Below are 24,859 nucleotides of genomic sequence, written 5' to 3'. Positions count from 1 at the left end.
TTTCAGGGCTGGGGTCAGTTTTAGGCCTCAGGGCGGTGGACTGGGTCAGGGTAGTTTTTAGGGTGTAGGGACAGTTTTAAGGGCTCGGGCAGGGGAAGGGACAGTTTTAAGGGCTGGGGGCAGTTTTAGGCCTGAGTGCAGGGAGGTTGCAGGATCAAGATACTTTACGGATATAGGGGATAATTTTTAGGGCTCAGGACGGGGGGGCTGAGGTTGGGGTAGGTTTTAGGGTGCGGGGTTAATTTTTAGGACTCAGGGAGGGGCAGGGGAAAAGAGACATTTACAGGGCTGGGGGCAGGGGTATTATCTTTAGCACACGTGTCCCTTCACCAATCATGTGTTTACCACAAAATTGTGTGGTAAAGGCATGTGTGGTAAAGGCGTGGTAGTTGTTAAGACCGAGTGTTTCAGGCATGCGTTGTTCCATCATACAACCGGATTTTAGATTTTACTAGCTTTCATTTATAACCAGAGGTTGCATATGTGCTGTAATAACATGATATATTGCTTAGTTGGGGGCAGAAAGATGAGCTGGAGTGGACAATAGACAGTTCTAGCTCAGCTGAGTAATTTCTAACTGGACTACCCACTGCAGCTTGAAAAAAAAGCACAATGATGGCTTTCCTTGCTTAAACACAAGCCGCTTGCAAAACTCGTGCTAACAGGAAGTAGGAGCCACAGAGGTATGTACATGTTGTATCGTACAATTTACCTATCATTTTGTAAATAAAATTGTTTGCACAAAATATATTTTCTTGAATCCACACTTAACAAATGTAACAGTGTATCTATACACATTTTAGATAATATTTCAAGTACATTTTTGTTTATCATGCATAATATTGCTTTTAGTGGAGGCAGGGCTTCTTTTGAAGATGACTACCATGTTAAAGCAAATAGCCTTAGATTCTTGTTAGCTACTGCTGCTACTCTTGAGAGTAATGCACCAATTTGATTGCTATGTAAGCACTCATTGAGTATGGACTCATACATCGAAAAACTACATCAGATAGCAGCATTATGATGAAAAGAAAATACTCCTCTGGATTGACCGAAAATGTGAATGACACTTCCTATAGCTGAAGTGGGGCGATCTAACATAACCAACTTCTCATGGGATCTGACCCAAAGTCCATGTTGTGTATTTATTTTGTTATTTAATGACAAAAGCTCTATCCGAGCCAGACCTAAAGCGACTATACTCTTGTTTATCTTACAGCAAGTTAATATTTCGGAACATGGAATTAACCAAATTCTAGACAGAAAATATTTTGATCTTAAGCAAATTAACAAAAACACTAACCTTGCTTCTGGTGCTTACAGTTTGGTTCATCAGTTTGGGTGCCCGTAGTAACAGAGAAAACTAAAATATAAGAATAGGTATTTGTAGAATTACAAAATATGGCAAAGAAATCCATACAATATTTATTCACTATGCAAAGAAATCCCTTTTCTTACTGTACGTCTGAGTTAAAGACAACTGTGCATGAACGGGTAACAAAATGCAGAGCGTAACTACTTGTAATTTACAGGAGGAGACAGATCCTCATTCTAACTGAAATATTTATCACAAGTTATTCTTAATTCATGTGCAAAAAAAGAATAAACCAGGGGGAGTAATGCTAATGTAAATACTGCATCACAGCATTATCTTCACTTAGCATGACACTTTAAAATGGTCAAACCATGCTCAAACAATGAGATGAATGTGCAGTAATCAGATAACCACATATGTATCACCTCCATTATTTTTGCATTAATATAGAATACCGTGAAGCAATACCCATTTTGCATGATTACCCTGAAGAAGCACGCCACTATGTGAATGAGAGTCACAATATTTATGGATCTATGAAGAGTGTATATTCACAAAAAATCCTTTGTCTTTGTAAAATGTATACTATTTTGAGGCTAGTACCAGGAAAAATGAAAATTAGTTATTGGTGTCTTGTAATATGCGATATGGCTTTTTCTTAAGTGCTCATACACCAACAGTATTCCATAGCACTAGGAATAGAAGCATAACCTCTACAGACTTATTACATTTGTATGTACCAATAAAGAGATGAGCCTTCAAAGTGAGAAGAACTGAAGGAAGAGCACTCCAAATCGTAGGGGCAAGGATAGCAACGCCATGACCATCAATTTGAGGCCTGTTAAACCTGGGAATGATTAAAAGATTTCAAAAAGATATTAAGTTATACAGAGGAGTATAGATATGAGTCCTTTTGCTACTGAGAGCATGGACATGGCAAAACACAGATCTGTGCGCTGTGCACAATAGAGTAAAGACAACTCTGTTGCTAATGGGGAGACAGTAAAGGACAGAACAACAGTCTTCCTAAGACTAACCTCCAGGGAGTCTGTGATCATACAGGCCTCTTCATTACCTGGAACCCTTGGTATTGTGCCAGAATACCATGGCCTAAATATTGTCTGACAAAATATTGTGTCCTAGACATTTTTAAAAATATCACCCATCTGGAGTTAATAATACAAAATATAGATCCTTTGGAGAAATTATATTTATGTCATAGAGGGCCATATGTAGGTAGCCTAATACCGGTCGGTAACGGCCGATTTTCGGTAAATATCCCATTACCGACCGGTATTTAGGCTTGTGCTATGTAGGGGGAACATTTCAGGATTCGGTAATTTACCGAATCTGTAAAATTACCGAATCGGTAATTTTACCGATTCGGTAAATACCGAATCCTGAAATGAGATGTAGGTGACACTCAAATGAGTGATGTGTAGGGAAAATAATTCGGTATTTAGCACCAAATATATGTTGGTGCTAAATACCGAATTCATTGCAAAAAGCAATATTTTGCTGGACTAACAGTGCCATGTGGCAGACATACATGCCCTTAGGGCATGTATGTGCGCCACATGTGCACACATGCAGGAATCAGGGGTGCAACAGGGTGTCAATGTGACACCCTGCCACCCTTGAATGTGCTCCCCCCATTACCGAATCGGTATTTACCGATTCGGTAATGAGGCATACCTTCCCATTGATTCCTATGGGCCTCCAGGCCCATAGGAATCAATGGGAAGGTATGCCTCATTACCGAATCGGTAAATACCGATTCGGTAATTACCGAATTTCTCCGATTCGGTAATATTTACCGAATGATTACCTACATACGAGTTACCACTTCTTAAATACCGAATCGGTAAAGTTCGGTATTTAAGAAGTGGTAACTTGTATGCTACCTACATATGGCCCATGATCTTTTTGTTATCAATATCCTGACATAGAACCATAATCATTGCAGTTAATGTTTGCAAAGTCCCACATATAAATTATTAGCTCAGTCTATGTGGGACTCAAAGCTAGCCGTGATGGCTAATACTTTTCTATGTTTATCACTGGCAAATCTTTACTTAGCCTATGCAGACAGAAAAAGCAAGTGGAGATAGCAGGGGAAATGTAGGAAGGCAACAGAGTTTGGCAACAAGCAGATCTCAAAATTGTGCATAGCATAAGTGGGGGAGAGAAATCAGTTCATATCACTGGGTCGGTAGCAGTCTAGTGTGGGATCAATAGTGCTATCAATGAAAAAACTCCAGGAGATGTATGGAATATCTTAAAACTCTAGAAAAGGATAGGTTCACAATGTGAGATGATGAAATATTGCACTCATCGTTGTGATGTTAGCCATGTTTCTTTTTGGTCAGATACACAAAGTGATGACAGGTCAGAACATGTTTCTGGGCAAATGGAAACTGGGAATCCCTCTTGCTGAGTGTCAGAAAAAATCAGCAACTGATTCTGGTATTTTAGAAATTGGCATTACCTATAATGAACATGTGGAAACTGATCATATATGTTTATGAGAGAGTAAATATCTAGAATATCTACATAATTGGTGCCAGCCAGTGTGTTTAAAAATTAACTATGATGCACTCATTATCTACATATTTTCTTCTGTGTGAACCATAATCCTTCAAAAGTGTGATTTGTATTCAAAGCAGTCCTACTGACTAAAGTGATCAAAGATGCATTATTTGCCATTAACTCTTGCAAAAAGACATTGTGGGGGGGATACAGTCTCAGCAAACAAGATCTACACAACTTACTTACCTAACCAGTTTTTACCCATCTGACGCTAACATTCAAGAATAACAACACATAACGCCGTGCTAACCCAATCGTCTTTACAATTGATGGTTTTAATTTGCATGAGATGTACACTCTGACACTTCTGCCAATATGGCACCCCAGTAGAAATTCCCTCAATATTTTTTCAAAGGCACCCGTAATCAGTGTGGCTGGAATAATTTTCAGGATGGTGCTGCCATCAATATTACATCACTGAACTCATAGGGACTGTTAAAAGTCTAAGCGTAACACAAAAAACAAGTATAGCAAATGAGGAACGCCCATTCAGCGAGAGTAATAAGGGTGTAGTATGAAGCTGGTGATAAGTTTTGGAGAACACTGTTGCAAATATATTATAAAAGCGATGTGTGGTAGATCATTGTCATTTATGGGCAGCACATTTTACATTGAAATGGCCACTAACTTTGCACAGAAATAGTTTTACCTATAAAACTATATAGCGTACAAACGATGTGTGGAAATCATGTTTCAGCAAATATTTATCCTTTGTGCATCACTAAGTAAAGTTCCTTAATTTGTTCTGCTCCTATTAAAATATGTGTTTCCGTCACACTTCAGAATTACAAAAAACACTTTATTTGTGCTTTCCTATCTACTGATATCTTTTGAAATATTTGTACACTTCATTTACAGGTATTTAAATGTTGCTGTGTGTTAGGAATAAAATGACATCCTGCATCCTTTCCTTTCATACCAGTAAGATTGCCACATTGCTCACTTTACAAAATTCCCTCACTTTGCAATCCGAGAAAGAAAAGTAAACACCAATCACCATGTAAAAAAAATAAACAGCACTCTGTCAGAAGACATAGACCGGAATTTGTTCACTATCTTTGAACGCACAGCAAATGGGACAACATGAAATAAAATGTAAAGGCTTTTTTGTTGCTCACTCAGTTTCGGAACTTCACCATAGTTATTTTGGGGGTGCTGCTGAAACCCTAGCACCCCCACTTCCAGCACCTATGCACGTAATATTTTATTACACCACTGCCTGTTGAGATGCAAATGACAGCTGCAGTCTAGTTACTTCCCAAAACTAAAGGCGTAAAAGGAGGCTACACCTCGATAAGGACTGTTTTACAATTGTGTTTTTTTCTAACTCAATATGTATATGGTGCATTGCTGTGTCTTCAACCCCATTGCATACATGTAGACTATGCTATATTACCACACCACACAAACGCTCCATTAATAGTATCATTGTGCTTTAATCAAATTATTTCCCAATTTTACAACTACTTAGGAATTCAAATGAGCCTCTATAAAGGAAACTGTGAGATGGGCCCAAACGGTCCCCGCTATGTACCTATCCATCCGTATGAAGGCACTCGATCCGACGTCCAAAAGCGTCCAAAAGTGGGACCCGGACACACAACACAGACACCGTTCAATGCCAGGAGGTAACCCTGCCCCCATATCATGTGTTCATACAGGGGGAGAGGCAGTGGGGTGACGTGGCGGACGGAGGCGGAGCTGACCCCGGAAGGACCTGTAAGCCAAGAGAGAAAAAGGACTGTGCGGAGAAAGACAAGGAGGCAAGCAGGAGGGACGGACAGAGAATGAGTGGAGCAGATCATGTAGAAGACCCAGGAGGCGGATCCAGACAAGAAGAAGACAAAAACAAGGGGGAAGACAAGTGATGGAGGGAGGAGTGGTGGTGTCCTCGGGAGGATGCAGGAGAGCGGCTGCAACTCAGGAGAGTTGCGGCGGAGCAGGTGAGTGTCGAGGGGAGGGGTGAGCAGGGGGATGGGACCGAGAGCAGTGGGAAGGGATCAAGGGCAACGGGAAGGGAACGAGAGCACGAGGACGGGAACTGAGTGAGAAAAGCTTGTCACCTTCCTTACACATTCTCCCTGAGACCCTGAAAAAACTCTACCCTGAGACCCGTGATAAAAAGGGGCAGCAGTAAATCCCTCTAGCATACCAAGGAATCTGCTGAATTAGGAAGCAGGATCCCCACATACCGTATCAGACGAACGTTTCTTTTAATTTTCCTTTCTCTTCTGTGGAAAACCCCCACTTTTTGGTTGCTTGCGACACCGTACGGGTGTGGTGAAGGGTACACAACTCTCTAACTCCCATCAAAGCTAAATGACTGACTGCTCCTTTCTCTCTACATTTCCGAGCCTCCGGGGAAGACCTCTGGAACAGAAGAGAAGGCAAGACGGAGAACGCAAGACCATTTCAGAAAAAAGGAGGAAATCCTGAAGGACGGAGAAGACTATATACAGCCTCTAACTGAGAACTTAAGAGACTCTAATAAACCTGTCAACATTAAGAAATACATACAGCCTCTGCGTCTGTTTATCTGGCCTGCGCTCCCACAGGTGGTGTCAGAAGTGGGATCATCCGGAGACATGGAGGCCGTGATCACTAAGATGGCGGAAAGTCAGGGAAGCCTGGAAAAGGTAATGGAACGGTTCTTAGCTGTGGTTGAGGAGGATCGCGGCAAGCTGCAACAAGTACTAACAGGCCAAAGCCAGATCCAAGAAGCAGCCATGGCGAAGCTTGCTGCGGCCATTGAACTCTTCCCTCTGCGGTGATGCAGAGGTACGTGAGCGGAGAGGATCCGGACTATTTATTTTACAACTTTGAACAGATGGCCATGGCAGCAGCCTGGCCCGCAGAAAAATGGGGACAATACTTGGGTCCATTATTGTCCCGTGACCTACAAGCCACCTACCAGGCAGCGAACCTGCAAGGACTGACCCCATATGCGGACATTAAGCAATGCACCCTAGAGCGGCTGGGAGTCGATGATGAGACATACAGGATAAGACTTCGACAAATGAAGGAAGGGCCCCAGGAGACCCCTAGAGCATTATATTTTAGGGTAAAGGACATGGCAGACCATTGGTTGAAACCAGCTGCTACCACCAAAGAAGAGAAAATGGCCAAAATCTACTTGGAACAATACCTATCGTCCCTGCATCCTCCTATTCAGAAGTGGGTCCGACAGCATGCACGCCTCACCCTAGAGTCAGCTGTCGAGATCTCCAGGGCGTACAGTAGAGCCCAAGAAACCCAGAAGGGACGTGAGGAACCGCCCTGGAGATCCGGAGATCATCGTCCACCTCAACCCCCTATTGTGCGGAAACCCGATCCAGTCACAGTGATACCTGGTCCGCCAGTATTCAGACCAACCATGGCTGGACCACAGTGTTTTAATTGTGGTGGTATTGGACACATAGCAAGATTCTGCGCACAGAAGGAAGAACCAATGGAGCTTGGAGTAGTATGGAATTACTACTGTTCCCCTCTCGAAGAAAAAACACTCTCTTATCACTGTAGACTTTCGGTGAATGGACAACTGGTCTCAACCTTGGTGGATACGGGGTGTCTCAAGAGTCTCTTACGACCCCAAGACCTAAAACAGGGTATCAAGCACACTGACAGGATGGTACCCATACAATGCGTACATGGAGACAAAAAGAAATACCCTACCACTAATGTTAACATTCAACATCGGACTGCTCCTGTTTCCTCTCTGCGGGTAGGGCTCATCCCACGATTGCCTGAACAATTAATCATCGGAAATGATTATCCGGATCTGTCCAGGTTAATTAAAGAAATGCAGGATGAAGGAGAGAAGTGGTGAGAAACGGCACCCTTCTCTCAGGACGAAAACCCGGAATGGCCTCACTTGTAGGCTAGGAAAAGCCGAAAAAAAAGAAGAGATGAGAAAAGGAAACCCGTCCCGGTCTTTCCGGTTCTACAAGAAGAAACCCCATGGGAGACAGACAGGAATTTCCATGCTGCTCAAAGAGAGGACCCAGTTCTGCAGGAATCATGGGACAGAACAACAGAACAGGAAGACCCCCTCCAAGTAGGTCCCCAATTCTTTATAAAGAATGTATTATTATATAGAAGAGGAGGGCCCACACAACACCCCCAGCTGTTAGTACCCGGGCCATTCCGTGAAAAGGTCCTTTATCTAGCACATAGCCATCTCTTGGTGGGACATTTTAGCAATGAAAAAACAGAAAAAGCTATCATGGAGAACTTTTATTGGCCTGGGATATATCAGCGGTAAAAACATATTGCCGTGAGTGTCCCATTTGCCAGAAAAATAGCCGATATAGACCTCCCCGAGCACCCCTCCATCCACTCCCCATTATAGACAAACCCTTTATGAGAGTGGGAATGGACATTATAGGTCCCTTATTACCCTCCTGAAGCGGGTGTCGCTATGTGCTGGTCTTAGTCGACTATGCCACCCATTTTCCCGAGGCAGTAGCCCTACGTCACCCAAACGCTTCCTGTATTGCCAAAGTCTTGGTGAACAATTTTTCCCTGGTACGGTTCCCAAAGGAAATTTTAACCGACCAAGGTACCCCTTTCTTCCCCTAATTAATGAGACAAGTATGTACCCAGCTTAGCATTAAGCAGATCCCCTCGGCCGCATACCACCCGCAAACGGACGGATTAGTGGAGCAGTACAACGCCACCCTAAAGAGCACCCTAAAAAAACTTATAGCTTTGGAAACCAGGCAATGGGAGGATATGTTGCCCCTAGCATTATATGACATCCAGGTAATGTACATAAAAACACAGGCTACTCCCCTTTTGAGTTGTTATACGGCCACCAACCCCATTCCTTATTACAGAGGGCTCATAAAGCCTGGGAGAATGAGAACGATACAACCAAACCCTTGGTAGAGTATGTGTCAAACCTTAAGACCCATCTAGGCCAAATTCAGACCATCGTCCGAAACAACATGGAAGAAGCCCAAACCGCCCAGAAGACCCAATATGACAAGAAAGCCAAAGAGAGGTCCTTCAGTGTAGGGGATCCAGTCTTACTGATGATAGCATCAGCTGATCACAAGCTATTAGATCAGTGGCAGGGCCCCTATACAGTACTCAGTAAAGGTGACTCCTGTGACCTACCGTATAGAGACTGATACCGACCGGGCTATTTCTCAGATATACCATATAAATCTGCTTATAAAGTGGGAGGGGCCCCTTCCTGTGTTGGTAGGGATGACATCAGGGCAGACACCTTTGTTTGACCAATGTATAGATGCGGACTTATCTCTCAACCTGAAACAGAACCTGGTTGATGCTCTTTTCCCTTTGCAAGAGGTATTTTCCCTTTCCCCAGGAAAAACGTCCTTGCTAGAACACATTGTAAAAACCCTCCCTGGAAAAATGGTGCGCCTTAGACCCTACACGATACCAGAGGCATGTAGGACCACTATCAAGGAGGAGGCCCAACAAATGCTGCGTATGGGTATCATCGAACCCTCAGTGAGCGAATGGAGTTTGCCCATTGTTCTAGTACCGAAGCTGGACGGATCGGTACGTTTCTGCATAGACTTCTGGGAAGTCACTTAAATATCAAGAGTTTGACTCCTATCCGCTACCTAGGGTAGATGAAATGATTGAGCGTATGGGTAAAGCCAAGTAAGTCAGCACCCTGGACTTGTGCAAGGAGTATTAGCAAATCCCGTTAAGAGACCAGGATAAAGAGAAAACGGGCTTTTCCACTCCGGATGGGCTGTACCAATTTACAGTGTTGCCTTTTGGGTTGCACAGAGCCCCCTCAACCTTTCAGAGAGCAATGAACATAATCCTCCAACCACATGAAACATACTCTGCTGCCTAAATAGACGATATCATCATCTAGAGTGATACGTGGGAACAACACTTAGAACACCTATATGCAGTAATACAGGCCTTGGGGTTTCACGGTTTAAAAATCAACCCAGCTAAAAGTCATCTGGCGGCGCAAACGGTCCGATATCTGGGGTATATGTTAGGGGAAGGAGTCATCAAACCACAAAACAACAAGTTAATGGCTATCTCCCAGATTCCGTTCCCCAGGACCAAACGCGACCTCCGATCCTTTCTGGGTATTCTGGGTTACTACCGGAGGTTCATCCCTAACTTCTCTCAAACATCTGCTCCTCTGACAGACTTACTACAGAAAACCGTAAAAACAGAAGCTGTATTACGGCATCCCTCTCATGTTGTTCCAATCCGTTGAAGCCTTAAAAACCTCCCTCACCTCCAAAACATCCTATCAAGCCCTGATTACTCCCTCCCTTTCATTTTGCAGACGTATACCTCAGACATACCCCAAAAGACACCCCAGGGAGACGAAAGACCCATCCTATTCATAAGCCGTAAACTGTTCCCCAGGGAGAAGAACCATGCCGTTATAGAGAAGGAAGCCCTTGCCATCAAATGGGCCATTGATACCTTTCAATACTATTTAGAGGGCCGAGAATTCATATTGTTCAAGGATCACGCCCCCCTGGAATGGTTAGCTTCTGATAAAGGCAATAACAAGAGGGTGTTAAGATGGTTTCTGGCCCTACAGCCATATAGGTTTCACACCCAGCATTGAAGAGGGGCAGACCAAGTCAACGTAGGCTTTCTATCCAGGTATTCCCAGGAAACAAACACTACTAGAAAGACAGCTAGGGAAGGGGGATGTGAGACGGGCCCAAGTGGTCCCCGCTATGTACCTACCCCTCCGGATGAAGGCACTCGATCCGACGTCCAAAAGCAGAGAGGGACCAGGACACACAACACAGACACCGTTCAACGAGGTAGCCCCGCCACCATAGCATGTGTTCACACAGGGGGGGAGGCAGTGGTGTGACGTGGTGGACGGAGGCCGAGCTGACCCCGGAAGGACCTGTAAGCCGAGAGAGAAAAAGGACTGCGTGGAGAAAGAAGAGGAGGCAAGCAGGAGGGACAGAGAGAGAACGAGTGGAGCAGATCATGTGGAAGACCCAGGAGGCGGATCCAGAGAAGAAGAAGCCGAAAATGAGGGGGAAGACGAGCCGTGGAGTGAAGAGTGGTGGTATCCTCCGGAGGATGCAGGAGAGCGGCCGCAACTCAGGAGAGTGGCGGCGGAGCAGGTGAGTGTCAAGGGGAGGTGTGAGCAGCGGGAAGGGAACGAGAGCATGAGCATGGGCACCTAGTGAGAAACACTTGTCACCTTTCTTACACATTCTCCCTGAAAAACTCTACCCTGGGACCCATGATAAAAAGGGGCAGCTGTAAATCCCTCTAGCATACCAAGGAATCTGCTGAATTAAGAAGCAGGATCCCCGCATACTGTATCAGACAATCCTGAGAAGAAGCATTCCAGGATTGGTCTGGTTTTTTTCTTATAGATTATTTTAATTTTGCGCTCTCTTCTGTGGAAAACCCCCACTTTCTTCTATTTTGTTGCTTGCGACATGGGACGGGTGTGGTGAAGGGTACACAACTCTCTAACTCCCATCAAAGCTCAGTGACTGACCGCTCCTTTCTCTCTCCATTTCTGAGCCTCCGGGGAAGACCTCTGGAAAAGAAGAGAAGGCAAGACGAAGGACGCAAGACCATTTAAGAAAAGAGGAGGAAATGCTGAAGGACGGAGAAGACTATATACAGCCTCCAATTGAGAAGTTGAAAGACTCTAATAAACCCGTCAAAATTAAGTAATACATACAGCCTCCGTGTCTGTTTACCCGTCCTGCGCTCCCACAGAAACACATCTAAGTGGACCAGAAAAAATTCCCGAGCTGCCATGGTATTTACCATTACTGGGGGTACTGGACATTCTAGGTGATGGTAAGTAAATAACAGGGATTCATTGTTTTAGGAAAATCACATGGAAGAATCCATGTTTCCATGTTGAATACCACTAAACAGCGGTATTCCCACTGCACGCATACTTCTGGTGGGCCCATGAACTCCTGTTAGCAAGCCCATCAGGTAATGGAACACTGATAAGGAGGGCCATACTCTGTTTTACTAGGAAAGGGCAAACTCATTTGCAGTAGTCATAAATAGCTGGTGTAGTATGTTGATCATATTCTACTCAGGCCAGTTGTAATAATAATTTATTTTAGCGTCTACAAATAATACAAATACAAAATAGAAAAGAAATGAATTGCACAAATCAATCATAGAAAAACAAAAAAGAAATTAAGTAAACACAAATTATTATTCATAACGTCAAAATGATTTATCACATCAAAGCATTATCTGCATTTTGACAAGATCAGTAGAATTGTGGAGTTGTGTTGCGTAAAGTGTCCCTTCAGTGACACCTCTTAGAGTTAATTTGAAGGTTTATCAAAAATGTATATTTTGTTTAAATGTACCTTTCATGGGTTGGTATGACCCATTTGGAATGCAAAAATATTTGGATTCAAAGAGGAGAGGTGAGAACTGGAGTGAGCTGTGACTCGGCTGCTTGGTGGTGGTTGGAGTTTCTCCTGGCAAATAAAGAAGTCCTCAGCTGTTGCTGTCTCTTCAGTCTCACTTCTATCTACCAATTGTACTTCACATGTCTGTCAAACATGTCAAGTATGTTGTTGGCTCTTGACTGTAAATATGCATGCAGATATCGCCATTTAAGGTTAAGCCACTTTGTTTATGCCTGATGTATCAGTACTCACTTCTTTTCTGAATGTTGCAGCCAACGATTGGGTCATCAGATTCTAGTAAACAAATCAATGTATACATTAAAAATTAATACATATCATCTGGACAACAGTCATCATATAGAGGCAAGAGTGGCAGGAAGCCAAGGTGTCCTTTCTATTTCACAATTTATTTAAGAAAACAGATTATGCACCTATTCATTATCATATTATGAATATTTGCAACATTTCTAAAAAATAAAGTAGAAAAAAGTATTGCTTCATTACCAACACCATTAAATGGGTAGATGTTGAATAGCTTTTTATTCCTTAAGTACATAATATCTTTGGGTCCCAGTCAATATAGGAGAAAGTTTCATATACGCAGCTCAGTGTAGGGAAATAGTACTGTGGGTGACCCAGTATAAGAGATTAGAGTATAGGCAGCTCACCTTAAGAGAACAGGTTTGTAGCAGCATAAAATCAACACTTCATCCAATAATTGCAGGTTTTGAGGGTTTGCTTAATACACAACAAATGTCTGCCATCTGAATCCCTCTCACGTCCACCACGACATGAGACCGGACTTTGAGAAGTGCCAGAAAGTTTTGCAAATGAAACTACTCAGCTTTGCAATCTTTTATTCATTTGACTACCCTTTCTCATCCCCTAGCGATCATAGCAACATTACTTTTACATAAGCACAAAACAACAAGTTCTCTTAGAATACTCTCACTGTGAGTAAAGAGAGTGTTCATGTCTAAAGGCCTGTTTTCTCCCTATTGGAGTAGTACAGTAGTAGTCCAACTTAATACAACTTCATCCTCAGTTTCATTTCAGGACATTGGGCCACAGCCACACTGAGTTCACAGAGACTGACAGTGGTTTATTTAGGGTGCATGTGCTGTTAACCTTCCTCATCAGAGTAATTTGTTGTGCAATAATTGATGTGTTATTCCACTAGCTGAGAATTGATTTTTGAACCTCTAATCATCACTCCAAATCAGAGGTCTATAAACCTTTGTACAACAGGGATCAAGCACATCAACAACTTAGTGACTAACCTGACCAAAAAACCCTTACGAAGACACAAGTACAGGTACTAAACAAAGGATCTGGGTTTGTGCCAACACCCGCTTTTGATCAATTTCACTTACACAGTGAACTAGCAGTGTTTTTTTACAGCCTATGGCTGAAATCTCATTTTCAAGACCAAGATTATACAGCAGAAACCTCCACAACAGGCCTATATAAAAAATCTACTTGGTGAGAGCTGTCAGATGCTACCAAGTAAAAGCAAATACCTACCTCCCAAAGGTGGGCACCTTGGGAGGTAGAAGGAGCCAGCCCTGGGGGTGGTGGTCCCCAGGGCCATCCATGGCTCCTGAGGTTGGCCAAGCTGCCCTCCTCCACTATAGTATTTTACCCAGGGAGGTGGTGGTCCCCAGGGCTGCGGGGGGTCCACGTGGGCCCACCTGCATGCATTTTATGTTTATCTCCAAGGAGGTGGCGGTCCCCAGGACTGCGGGGGAGGCCATACGGGCCCTCCTGTATTAATAGTAGATTGTTTGCCCCAGGGAGGTGGCGGTGACTGGGGCAGCATGGGTGGGGGACACGTGGGCCCCACACATTAATTTAACCTATTATGCACCAGGAAGGCCCATCCGCATGCATATTTTTAAGTGCACCGTGAGGTAGTGGTCCCTGGGGCTGCGGGTGGGCCGCATTACTTTATGAACATTTGCCCCAAGGAGGTGGCAGTCTCAGGGGCACCCCTACATACATAAAAAGCCATGTTCCAGGGAGATGGCAGTCCACGGGGCTTTCATAAGTCCTAGGAGTGGGGCCCCGTGCACCACTCTCCTATTTCTATGGTATGCTCCCAGGACAATGATAATAATACTCCAGAAAGAGCAAAGTAAATTCCCCTGTGTACATTTGCCACTCTAGCGACACTCAATGATCTCATCTAACGGGTAGGCCCCCGTTAACATGAACAGTGGCCTCACCTCGGAAATTTCCTTATATGCGGCCAGCGGGCATCCAACCACTATGTATTTCCAAAAGACGTTTGACGCTAGACAAGATGCCTAGCCTTTTGGGTCGGGGCTAGCAAGAGGGCGTCACCGCTGTATATTCCAAAAGCACAATTCTGCCAGATCCGAATTGTGCTTTTAGAGCATACAGAGGTTGTACTTTCTGGAGTATTATTAACATTGTAATACAGAGAGTGTTTAACACTTGAGGAAGACACAGGAAACACTACATACTGAATGGCAGACAGTTGCCGTTTATTTTGATGCAGGACAGTATAGTGATTCTGCCACGCATGAAATAAATTGATTTCTTTAAAAGCAATAATGGGAAATTATACTTAAGGTACAAAATGAAGGCATGCGAATCTGAAAAGGATATAAAGCGCTAAATAATTTTATGGCTGGTATAACAATGCAGTTGTAATGCATTATGGGATTTGTAGTCCGGGTCCGAGGATTGGATACAAAAAACAATGATAATCCATTGCTGTGTCAACTATGAAAATACTCATGTACTTAATATGAGAACTTTTGCATTGTGTATAAATATGTCAATTTATTTTGAATTATCAGCGCCAAGTGCAAGCAACTACAACCAAAGTCCTCTTTTTATGTCAGCAGATGGTGGGCTAGTTATTCTACCGGATCTGGCAGAATTGTGCTTTTGGAATATACAGCGGAGACGCCTGCTTGCGAGCCCCGACCCGAAAGGCTGGGTGTCCTGTCTAACGTCAAACGTCTTTTGGAAATATAGATATATATATATATATACACACACACACACACACACACAATAAAACCACTTAAAAATTCAATAAGAAAAAATATATTAATTAATGTAGAAAAAATATATAATATAATAATGTAAAACCCCAAAAGCTCATTTACTAGAAATGCTATAAACATTAATATAAATTTAGAATAAAAACAATTAATATAACAAATAAAAAAACGAACAATAATATGAAAACTATTGGAGTTTAGGAATATTAAATATACTATTCCCGCTGTAGTTTATGCAACAGTAGTGTAAGTGTCGGACTTTGGAGGGCTTAGTTTTAATATTCCTACTCCAGTCACCGCAATAGAAGGGACAGTGTTGGACTTCGAAGGAGTTAGATTTACTATTTCTACTCTAGTCAGTGCAAGAGTAGTGGAAGCATGGACTTCGGAGGGGTTGAGTTTAAAATTCTTTCATTTGGACATTTATATAGTGCAGCTTATTTTCCAGGTGCTGTCCATGGGCAAGGGGGAGATTAAGTGATTTGCCCAGAATCACGGTATGCTGAGCCAACGCTGAGACACAAACCCAGATCCCCAACTCCTGACTCGGGAGCTCTTGCCGCTGTTCCTTTACTATTTCCACTCCAGTCTAATCAACAGTAGGGAAAGCGTTGAACTGCAGCGGGGTGAAATCCAAACAGTGCAACAGTAGAGAAAGTGTTGGACTTCGAAGGGATAAAATTTACTATTCCCATTCCAGTCTGTGCAACAGTAGAGAAAGCATTGGATTCCGGATGGGTTAAATTTACCATTCCCACTCCAAACAGCACAACAGTAGGGAAAGTGTTAGACTTCGGAGGGGTAAAATCTTCTATTCCTACTTCAGTCTTTGCAACAGTAGCGAAAGCATTGGATTACAGAGAGGTCAAATTTCCTATTCACACTCCAAACAGTGCAACAGTAGGGAAACTGTTGCACTTTGTGGGGGTTAATTTTATTACTCCTACTGCAGTCTAAGCAACAGTAGGTAAAGTGCATCACTTCAAACACATATATGTATATGAGTAACCTCATCAATGTAGAAAAGTATATAAAAACGATTATTTAATAGAAAAGTAATATATGCATTAAGAAAACTAAAAACAGTTGATACATTTATGTAATTATCATTCAATAATTATCAATTAATGAATAATTGTTTTTCAATAACTAATTAACTTCTCACTCTATACCCCTAAAACCTTGAAGCCTGCACCTAAAATATAACTAAAAAACTAATATTTCATAATTTATATATTCAAAATCAATTAAATAATTAACAATTGACAATTGATTATTACTTAATTGACTATCCACACAAGACCCCAACATATCTAGTAACCCGCAACTAAAATAAAATTAAAATAAACAAGTATTCCATAATTTACATATTTAAAATTCAATTAAATAATTAATTTACAATTAATAGTTAATTAATTACTACTTAAATAACTTCCCACTCCATACCCCTACAAACCTAGCATTTCACAACTAAAATAAATAAGTATTCCATAAATTACATAATTATAAATCAGTTAAATATTTAATTAACAATGAATAATTAATTGTTAATTAATTATTACTTTATCAACTTCCAACCCTATACCCCTACAAACCTAATAGCCTGCAAATAACATATCACAAAAATAAATCAGTATTACATAACATTGTTAACCGCTGCCGAGAGGACCCATCTCTAATGTGACAACTTCCCCCTGACCTGGGTTTGTTTATTAACCACACATGCATTCCATGACTATAAGATCTTATTTTTAGCTGGCCCGGTTTTTCGGATCCCTGACGAAAGATATTTGCACACAGATCAGAATCACAAGTTTGGCAGCAGGAGTGCATAGCTGTTGCTGTATCCTGGCAGCAGTAGTACAGGCTAACTTCCTTCTACTACTTCATGCCTTATGGACTCCCCAAACGTTGCAGGCTGCAATTATGCTACTTTGGTTTAGTGCTGTTACTGCAGCAAAGCAGGCATCTGGACTTATCAACACAAGATCTTAGAGTGACAGTTAATAATGAGAATTTGAAGGCATATTTTGAATATTAAATCATAGATCTTCCAGGTTATTCACTTTATATGAAAGAGCCTGTCAGTGACACGTTCACTGAGAGAAAACTGTTAAAAAGAAGCATCCAGATGAAGGATGTCACTTCTTTATGGAACTACACAGCCGAATGCTCATGAGTGATGAGAATGGGTTAATTGAGCCAGACGATGCACAGACTCCACTGATTGGCTTAAATCAGTGGAGACAAGCATGCCAAGGGCATGGTGGTGCTGGAGCGGGTATTTCTAAATGTTTTGTATACCCTCTCCATTCTGCATGTTTTATTAAAAAGAATAATTAACTAATAATAATTGTACTAATTAATTTGCTGTGGTTACTTACCAACCTTACTAATATATGAATTACACGTGGGATTTGCATCTGCATGGCTTAATTAACACGTAAACTAAATTATGCACGCATACTAATTATAGACAATTAGAATATTATATGGTATATGTTGCTTTGTGATGTATTTGTGATTTGTGCTTTATAAAGTGAGTATAACCCGCATTAAGTGTTGCTTTTTGCTAGATAAATACATACACATATGGGTACTAGCGAGGGAATAACATTTTATTAGTCATTTTTATGTATTAATTATGTTTTTGTGTTTCTTTGCTTAAGTTGACCATTCGGGCCTATCGTAAAATGGCCGCTCTGTGTATTCGAGATGACATGAGCCGCACCATGGGGTTCTGAGTGAAGTGCGCATGCGTCACCACTAGCAACTGTGGCCTGGACCTGACCCCAGATGAATATGTACCCTCCAAGGACAGTCTGGGACATCAGCCAAATATTTTAAACAAAGACTGTTATGTGAACCGGAACTGACAAGGATCATAACCCAAAAGACACTTTTGTGAGAAACCAAAAGGATGATCCCTGATTGTCCAATCAGCGAACTTGGATGCCCAAACTTTGTTACTTTTATCATTGATTTTACTATAAATGATGGTAGAATAGAGAGGATGTAGAGCGCGTTTTTGATTTCCTGACGTTATGCTGACGGAGAGGACGGTGACACTGCAGGACAGCTGTTTCCCTGAATCTTTGACGGACTGAATCAATGCTCAATTTCCTGATGAGCTGAATTTACTAAAATTGATGAGCATAGATTGATGAGACTACTGGATTTGACTTAGAGGACGACAATTAGCCAGAATAGGTAAATATGATGGTCAGCTGTTTAATTAACTAACGATTTATTTGCATTTATTAGATAAAATTTGATTTGATTCATTACAGAAATGTGTTGGGTTGTTTATTTACGAGAAATGTATTAATGCAAGGTGATTAGAGAATTAGAAAATCGACTAAACCAGCAACTAGCTGATCCATGGCCAACCCATGAGAGGAATACCTCGTGGAATATAGGGCCTAATGAGTTACAAACGGTAATGTAGATGTGTTGCTCATTAGGAACAAAGGGTATTTCCTTTCATTTCAGCGGATGGAACAATCACCTCTTTAGAAAAGCAGACCGATAGAGAGTAAATGTTGGTGTTATGGGCCCCACCAGCGAATGTAGTGATTGGATGTGTTTGTGAGATCTATGGTCTGTAACGAAGGGAGGGATTTTATATTCCACGCTGCAGCAGTGGGACCCCCTTGATGAATTAACCAGTCCTAGTAATGCCCACCAGCTCCACAGTCAACCTTCCTGGCATGGATTGTTCAGTACCAGGCTGTACATCTTCCTTGCCTTTCTCACCTCCACACTTTCAAGTCACTGTGACACATATGTGCTGACCTCTGCACTGATTAATGAACTCAGCTGGCCATTGTGGTTATGGTTTCTAAGTTGTCTCGTCGTATCTTCCATTTTTTCAGGTAAAGGGGTTTCTGGTTGACTAATTGTTTTTCTAATTTGTACATGGATTGAAATAACTCATACCAGCCCAATTTAAGGAGTAGGAATCGCTACTGGGTCACAAAGGCCACACTCTGACTCAGTTTTGAATACATACCAGATTTTTTGTTGTGATCATGCTTTCCAAGGAATGAAGTGTGGTTCTTGTAAGCCATATATTGGAGAGGATGATTTCAAGACATTTGGGCAGTTGCGTGATCAAGACATTGATCTTCTATTTGTGAATGCAATGTGTACCCAAGTGTCATTTTGCTGAGTGGCATTTATTTACACAATTGACGAGGTTAGTGTTCCTGCCATTAATAAGTAGTTTAACAAAAACAAGAGCAACGTTAATGTCAGTGTGAACATGGGTTTCAAGTAACCAATTTCTTCGTGGAAGATTGGGGAATTAATTGGCCCAACTACGGGTTGCCTAGGCTTATACCGTTTCAACTACCTCGCAGAGCTTCTATTAGGGTCTATTAGGATTATCTAGGAGATAATCATGTCTCCTCCATTTGGCCCCTAATGCCACTAGCCCAAAAATAACTTATGTTGCAAGCCAAGCACTCCAGTGAATACCACATGTTGGTTCTGCTTATATCCCCAGTTGCTGCACAATTTAGTGGTCATCTAATGATTGGACAAGACCACTGTAATATTCAGCCATCCCCAGGTTTACCATAGTCCTGATGAGTCCCCAGTATTGGGAAAAGGTTTGAAACGCAGTCAACAAACAAAAAAGACAGACCGGACCAGTTTGTGTAGATGACACATTGAGAATTTCCTTCTGTGTTTTTCATTGTAATTAACAGAATTGGATGTCCTTCTGATAAAATAACCAATATATCATAATGTTTGCACAATTGACCACTGTGTTCTCTTTTTTTTGGTTTTGGTTTCTTTTCCTTGGGGTGCTTCTCTTATTTTTTACAAAGTAATCCTTTATCACTCACATATTTGCAAATGTTAAGACTGTATAGTGTCTTGCTTATGAAATAAAATGTGGTTCAGCTGAATCGAATTGAACCATAAGATACTGGCTGTTTCTTTTTAATTAATGTTTATATAGATTAAGTTCAGACAGAATTGTATCTGTCACAAATTGAAAAATAAAATGTAGCTATAGATTAATTCCACACGGAAATTTCTGTGTCATTGTATTTTTTCCTTAAATGAGTTCCATGTGAATGCCTGTTCCAAAGTTTACCTGTCAATAATAAAGCTCAATAAAAAGTCTTGATAATAAAAAAAATGTTGATCTTCAAAAAATCGATACAAAAGTCCAAACGTTCTGCATGAATGAATTTAACAGGAGGGGAGCTATTACTCGCCCACTTTCTCTTCATCATTGGGGAAAACCTCTATCCTCTTGAAGTACGATCCTATTTGTAAGGACTGATATATGTTCTACAGTGGTCCTTCCCTCTGGGAGTAAGAGTTCCCAGTCTTCGGGTCAGCCCGTGTCAGTGCTGCAATGCCTGGCTGCTGCCTTCCCTTGAAACCTACCCTCCTTCAATATGGTTCCGGCCATTGTCTCGCCAGTATGGTGCAAGGTGATGCACACTCATTCCTCTGCTTCGATGGAGCAGGGTCTTCTTACTAGTGATGCTGAAACAATTTTTTTGAGTGGGGGTGCTGCTATCAATGTTACATCACTAAAATCATAGGGAATCTGAAAATTCCAATCGTCACACAAAGAATAAGTAATGCAAATGAGCCATGCCAATTCAGCAGGAGAGCAGAAAAGGGTCGTATCTAGAAGGTGGTGCATAATTTGTTTTGAAACCTATTAAAATCATGTTTTCTTCACACTTCAGATTTACAAAAATGTGCTTCATTCATGATTTTCTAACTGATATACTTTGAAATATGTTTAGAGTTCATTTACAGGGATTTAAATATTGTTGTATGTTACATAAAAGCTGACACCCTATAACGTTTCCTTTCAAACCAGCATGATTCATTGCAAGATAATTCATTTCGCAAAATTTTATAACTTTGCAGTTAGGGAAAAAAGAGTGAACATCAATCTATGTGTTAAAAGAATAAGTAAACATTTGAGAGAAGAGACATTTGTCATCTGTCTTTCAACGTGCAGCAAATGTTGTGAGATAAATACAATTAAAGGCATCTTTTTAGCTCATTCGCTGTCTGCTGCAGCATCCCCCGCACCCTACTTTCAAGACTATGCTTCGTACACTCCAGTCCATGCAGAGTGGTGTGCCCTCCTTTGCTTAGCCTCCTACACTTAATTCTGGCCATGCAGAGGATGGAAGAACTGATGGGGCCAGTGGGGCCATTGACAGCAGACACCAGCTTTCGTCTGTGTCTGAGCACGCTGAGTGGTCAAAGGGTTAGCACAGAACCATCACCCAGACCCCTGATTATGGTCATCAACTTCTGGGCATGCTTGGAGCGCAACCTGTTATGATTTTAGTACCTATGGTACACCAGGGGGTCTAAGATATCCTGACTTTGCAATTGATGTGCCATGGAGCTACAGGCTATACCAATATTACCATTGACACAATGCCATTCTAGGTCTGACCTAATGATAAAACCCAGCGAGGCCCTCACAACACTTCAGAACAAAGTAGGCATCACTTCATTAATATGCATTTATTTATATGTGCCACAGATGGTGGGACATGGCTCTTGTACCTATGTTTCCACCTTGCCCCTGGACTTGGGTACCGGGGTGCCATGAACACCTCACATTAGCAGCTTGATCAGGGATGGGTGCCACTCAGAAGTGGGTCTGACACTGGCGAGAAAAGCATTACGGAGTTGTGGGGTGTGGAAAGAACGTAAGAGCACATGAAAGGAAGGAAGGGAAGGATTGATAAATGAATAGTGAGATGGATGAATGGAGAGTTGGATGGACAAATTAGTAAAAGGAGAGGTGAAGGAATGGTTGGGTGGATCTGTAATATGAAGGAGCGAAGAATGGAATGATTGAAAGAAGGATGAATTGAAGTAAAGTTGTTGGATGACAGAAGAAAAATGATGGATGGATGGAGAGAAGTAAGGATAGATAGATGTGATAAAGAAGGAGGATGTATGTATGTATGAATGGATGAATGAAGAGAAGATTAATAGGAGGATGAAGGGAATAATAAGTGGAGGGAGAAAAGTAAGCATGTATCAGAGAAGGAAAGAATGAAGGAAGGATAAACATAAGGATGGATAGAGAAATGAAAGAGCACATTTACAGAGAATGCAGGGTTAAAATGCATGATTTGGCCACAGTGTTTTGTGGAAGCAAATGAAATAGTGCTGGGTTTGCTACCCCCACTAAGTTATTCAATGTCATTCAGGATAGAGTTCAAAATAAGTGTTATTTTATTTTTGTAGCTACTTTCTCGCTTGCGCGGGCCACAATGGTTAGGTGATATATACCCCGTTCATAGATCCTAAGAGTTAGGTGGTTTGGGTGATATCATTGCCACTGTCCAGGCAGCTCTTTCTGAGAGGAACACAGCAGCCATTGTTAGAAAGTTCACCTGCCCTCCAGCACATTGGTTGAATTGACCTTTCAATGGTTCTGAGGGGGAGAAATCCTTTTAGAAGCCTTCTGACAGATGTCTTCATTCTTCTGAGTGGACCATGGTAAGAAGATGGCCACTGCTCTCAGGACCGATGTCTTCTCAACTTGCTGACAGTGCAATGGAGGGGGCCTGGGGAGAGACTAGCTCCTGCTCAGCCTGCAGTGGGACACCTGCCATTGTTTGCACTGTTCGTCCTCTTCAACTAGCGAGAACACTGACCAGTCTGCTCCTTCTGACCAGCCTTCATGTGCTGTGCCTGATAATTCTACTTTGAAGCTAGCACTCAGCTACTCTTGTTACCGTAAAGAGATTGTAAGCCTTTCCACCATTTTTTAAAACCCCCATGTTGGAAGCCCATGTAGGATGTGAGGAAAGACCCAGGAGGTGGGCGGAGGAGGCCAACCTTTTCTCCTGTTCTCGGTTGGATTCTTTAGGTCTCAGTGACGGTTAAAGATCATCCATTTGAAGAAAAAGTTCCATGTAAGGAATGGAATTTCCTTGAACCTTTAAGCAATCATACCAAATGTAAACTGATATTCAGCAAACCTCCAAAACCTATAGGCGGGCTACCTTGTCAGTGGTGCTCATGTACTCGTATTATCATTCACCAGTCCAAAACCTATTCATTCCATCAGCATGGCTCCAACTTCCTAGTTACTATCACCCAAGGGGGTTGGGTAGAAACAAGTTCAGAAATGTAAATGATTGTAAATAAGTGTTTAATACTCAACAGTTCATTTCCAAACAGTAATATATCAAAAGTATGGATAGCTGTAGTAGCAGGGTAATAGGATATGCATGGCTTTAGAGGGCACTGGGAACCAAGATAAGCAGGCCTAGACTGGTTTTGTAAGAAACTAAATACGGTTATTGGAATGAGGAAGGATTAAAGAAAGATTAAATTGCTTCCTGATACCTCAACTGGAGTGTTCAAAAGGGGAGATACATCGATAGCTGTAAAGAGAACCAAAAAGATAGTGGTATAAATAGGAAAGTGCCAGGGCAGAAGTGGCCTTATTTTAGTTTCAATAACTGGATCAAGATCATTTTTCTACACCTTACCCGCTTTTTCTGCATGTTGTTAGAATCCACATTTGGGCATTGTAATGAGTACATTAGGTTTAGCACAAAAACATCAACCACTGATAACACTGCTCGGTGTTCTCATCTTCTGTATATCTAGTAGGCAGGTTATTTTTTTGAGATTCAATTGGTTATAGAATAATATTAAAAATCACTTGAACTTGAAGACATTTAGACGTAAGCCTAGGTCCGCTGCATGTCTGGCCCTTGAGCAGGAGTGAGCACTATAGGAAATCCTGCTAATGCCCCTTGTTAACTTCAATTCATGGCATATCACACTGCTATTAATAATATATTATGTGTGCATCACACAGTCTGCTTGTTCCTAGGAGATCTTACTTGGTCTAAGCATTGCTTTTCTTTTTACTTTTGAAATCCTACACTTGGTAATGGGGATGCTCAATATAGTAAACATGGCCTACGTTAGGACATTAAATGTTCAAATTGTATTGCACATAATTGATAAAATGGTGGAGCTTTAGGGGAGATAAAACGAAGTGCTGAGGGGATGTGAAAGATTAATTTCAAGAAGCAGTACATCACAGTGAAACATTGAACAAACCCACTTAGCAAGATATGAATCATCACCAAATATATTTATAGCATAAAGTGAGAGGAGGTGAAAGTGAAAGAGACTGGCTTCTATAAGACAGTTTAACTACAAACGCTTTGAGACTGCATACTTAGATAATCATAACTCAGACTTTACATAATAGAAAATAATGTGATTAAATTAAAAAGGGCATGGTATTCACATTGTTTTCTGATAACATTTCACAATTAACATTTATCTATGTCCTATTTATTCTATTTGCCTTTGTAGGGAGTCCTCTCTGCTGGGACCATTTTAGCTGATGAACTTCAAATTGTACACACGCCATCCATTTTTCATATTTGACCAATGAGATGCCAATGAAATGAACCTGGCTTATAAGGCTTCATACTGAACAGGAACAGAAAATAAAATAAGATTATCTGATGATGTTTGTCTCAGCTTATTTGAACTGTGTA

At 41.6% G+C, this 24,859-nt stretch overlaps 1 protein-coding gene across 9 annotated transcripts in view; it reads right to left on the bottom strand.

Annotated features, from left to right (window-relative positions):
• Positions 1-24,859, bottom strand: part of CIITA (class II major histocompatibility complex transactivator) — a 473,615-nt gene that overhangs the window by 242,560 nt on the left and 206,196 nt on the right. For 8 of the 9 annotated variants that reach the window (XM_085632115.1, XM_085632119.1, XM_085632121.1 and 5 more), the window contains 2 exons: positions 12,535-12,576; positions 1,304-1,363 (listed from right to left, as the gene is read on the bottom strand). In XM_085632115.1, the coding sequence (XP_085488241.1) occupies positions 1,304-1,363; positions 12,535-12,576 (102 nt within the window). Of the gene's footprint in view, positions 1-1,303; positions 1,364-12,534; positions 12,580-24,859 lie in introns of all 9 variants that reach the window. The other variant, XM_085632122.1, reaches the window with a different exon arrangement.

Source organism: Triturus cristatus, chromosome 10 (assembly GCF_964204655.1).
Source record: "Triturus cristatus chromosome 10, aTriCri1.1, whole genome shotgun sequence".
NCBI classification, from domain to species: Eukaryota; Metazoa; Chordata; class Amphibia; order Caudata; family Salamandridae; genus Triturus; species Triturus cristatus.
This window is presented reverse-complemented; position numbering and strand designations above follow the sequence as displayed.